The sequence below is a fragment of the Etheostoma spectabile genome, chromosome 6, assembly GCF_008692095.1.
Source record: "Etheostoma spectabile isolate EspeVRDwgs_2016 chromosome 6, UIUC_Espe_1.0, whole genome shotgun sequence".
Lineage (NCBI taxonomy): Eukaryota > Metazoa > Chordata > Actinopteri > Perciformes > Percidae > Etheostoma > Etheostoma spectabile.
In genome coordinates, this window is record NC_045738.1 from 18,065,223 (window position 1) to 18,068,544 (window position 3,322).

General features: G+C 40.6%; 1 protein-coding gene across 1 annotated transcript in view; it reads right to left on the reverse strand.

Annotated features, from left to right (window-relative positions):
* Positions 1-294: 294 nt before the first annotated feature.
* The window catches only part of LOC116691627 (neurexophilin-1), an 11,781-nt gene continuing 8,753 nt past the window's right edge, over positions 295-3,322 (reverse strand). Inside the window, exon 2 of the mRNA XM_032519398.1 lies at positions 295-1,666. Within this exon, the coding sequence (XP_032375289.1) occupies positions 866-1,666 (801 nt within the window). The 3' untranslated portion in view covers positions 295-865. The remainder of the gene's footprint in view (positions 1,667-3,322) is intronic.

Here is a 3,322-nt window from a genome sequence, read left to right on the forward strand (position 1 = left end):
TCTTCTGTATCTCTTTCTTTGTGTGTCTTCTGCAAGTTTTATTTATTTATTGCGACATTTACTTATTTGCATGTTTGATCTGATTGGAGCTTCCCAATGGTGTCATTTACCGTGTCCTTAAAACCGCTAACACAGAACACAAAATAGAAATATAAGTACTTTTTTTTCTTTATCCCCCGTGACTTGATGAAGATTATTTCTGACAGCTGCAATAACATGAAAATATAGATAGATGGTCGTTATTCAGTTGTTTACCATATTCGGTTCATGCATAAGCGTGGAAGAGATTCCAACAACAATATCAGAAAGGTATATTCACTCTAACAATCACACTGCAGACAACAACTCAAAACATGTTTGCCCTCCAATGCATACTAACTGATTCTTCTTATTTGCATTGCCATTTACGTGTTTGCAATGATTACCACAGACTGATTGGAAATGACAGAAAGCATGATTGAGACGGAAATGTACTATCAACATAAACAACTAAATTAGCAGGAGAAAACATTAATAAAATTGTTTTCTGGTCTTCGTGTGAAACCCACAATATTTACATAAATACAATCAGCATATTTTTACAGTTGGCTTGAGAATTTTCTTTCAATGTAAGCAGCTATGCATATAATATGAGTATCGCAAGGCTATAAATGCTTCCCTAAATGCTCTCATAAGGAACTTGGGGTAGGTCTGTTCATTGGAGCAAGATCAGTCTTGCGTCAAAGATATGTTAGCTGTAATAATGCCTGTCAACGTCTCAAGTTTGAAGCGTCTTGGCTCATTTTCATTCCAATAATCTGACCCGACAGCCTATCTCTGCGTCTTTTTCTTCTTCTTCTTTTTTTGTCCTCGTCTGGTTATGTGATCACCCGGTGGGGAGGTATGGGGTGTCACTGTGGTAGTTGTAATCTGGACACACCTTCTGCACCAGCTTGTAGTCGGTGCTGTAGAAGGTGATGAAGATGCAGATGACTTTAAAGGGCTTGGAGCACAGCCAGGACACGTGGCTTTGGGTCTGCTCCTGCGGACAGCTCTGCGAGGGGTCGTGGGCACACAGTGAGTTCCTGGTACCCTTTTCAACTTTCTCGTACTCCACCCTGCAGTTGAACAGCTTGTTGTCCTTGGCCTCCAGAGCCGTCTGCTGCTGCTGCTGCTGCTGGTGATGGTGGTGGAACTGCTGGTGCTGCTGGTGGACCTGGAACTCCACAGCTTTGGTCGGTGGAACCAGTCCCACAGACACGTTGCCTTGACCCGTCGAATTGTGGCGGAAGTAGACACTGAATGTCCCGTTACCGTGATCCACGATTTTACCGGTGATGAGAAGGTTGAGCTTCACCGTCTTGATGTTGGAATGGAAGTCACCCCAACCGAACATCTTCTTGAATTTGCCGGTCTTGACGATGGGCCTCCTTTTTGTCCTGGATCGAGGGTCCCGGGGGTTTGAAATGTTGTAAAGCCAGTTCCACTGCTCCTGTTTAGAGAACGAGTCTGCCTCATCATAGTTCAGATCCAGAGAGGTGAAGTTCTCTTTGCCATAGAGGGTCTGGGACAGCAGACGGCTGATGGAGACGGCCTTGCTGCTTTCAGTCCAGTACGTCTTCACTTTGGATTTAGAGCTTTCTCTCAAGTCAGAATTTCTGGAACTTGGTGAATCAGCACTGGTCACCTGGGAGAACAAACAAACAAACAAAAGCATCATTACTGAAACATTTCAACTGGTAAGCAATCAAAAAAGCTCATACATCTGACAAAGCTGCACAAATTTTTGACAGAATTTACCTCTGAAACAGCATCAAAATACATGTGGTGATAGAAAAACTCTGGGTATATTAAAGCTTTTTCTAGTGATAAAATGTGCAAAATTCCCCACTCATGACCACCTGCTTAGGCCCATTAATATTAAACCGTCCTCCCAAGAAAACTACAGCATCTGTCCTTTCAGAAAATGCTCCACAAAAAAACAACACGTTTATGCTCAAGTGACAAAACAGCTGTAGGAACTAGGCTTTTGCGTCGGAGGCAAGGGAGGAAGTAGTTTGATGATAACAGTGGGTAAAATAACCTTGAACATTTACTGTAGGTCCCCTAAACATTACCAAAGTAGTAATTTAAACTCACACTGCAATGTCTTCCAGACAAGTTATTTTGAGCGTAAACCCAACCAAACCTTAATCAAAGCATTTAGATTGTAAAGGCACAGATAATCAATGTGATGCTGCTGACAGGGGCGTCGGATCAGAACGTTTTTATGTTTCATTATGGAGGGCATGGACAAACAACATATTCTATTCACAAATGACATATTCTGTTGTCTAAATTGGAGTAATATAAAAAATATATAAATTTAAATCTATCAAGTTGTAATAACCCCAAATTTAGCAGGATTACTACCAGTTGCGCATATTATGTGCATGTGAATTCCAAAATGTGAGAGTGGTATTGCAGTTTATCACAAATAGTTCATGCCTCCCAGAATTTGGTGATAAATTATAGGAAAATGATATGGGACATTTTTTCACTGTTATCTAATAATGTTATAGGCTACCTAATTACATGAAAAGCAGTCATCAAAATCAATCTAAAAAAATCGGAAAATCATTTCCGGGTAGAGCGTAGTTTAACTGCTGCACTGCTGCACTGAGAAGTCTTATTTTTTCTTGCAAAAAGTTACAGAGGGGATAACACTTAATATCAGGCCGTTTTCTCACTTGATATTTTGTTTATCCTGTCACCTAACATGCATAGGGTCTATCCTGTCTATCATGTGTGTTATTTTCTGTGTTTTTCAGGCCACCATAAACAACCTGAGATAATCTGCAGATGTCTGCTCTTTTCTGGGGAAAGTTACACGGGAGGGGATCCATAACATATCAGGTAAAAAAAACGGCCTGATATATGTGTATTCCCTCTGCAACTTTTGCACACAAAAAAAGACATATCCATATTATCTTGGGTTGTTCACTGTGACCTGGTAAACACCGAAAATAACACACCTAATGACAGGACAGACCCTTTACGGGTTAGGGGAGGGGATACAAAATATCAAGTGAAAAAAGGGCCTGATTCTTTTGTGTATCCCCTCTGTAACTCATATGGTAGACTGATGAACAAAGCGGTTAATTGAAAAGCCACAATAAACCAAATTAAATTAAAACAGAAATCCCGTTAGAGGCAGTGAGGGACGGGTTAGCAAAAACGGGGCATCCTTGTCAGACCACACCCTCAGAGAATGGACAGATGGAGGTAGCCTAGATTAAAGGAACAAAAATTGTTCATAAACCTGCATGACTCAAATAGATAGGCATATATATATATATATATA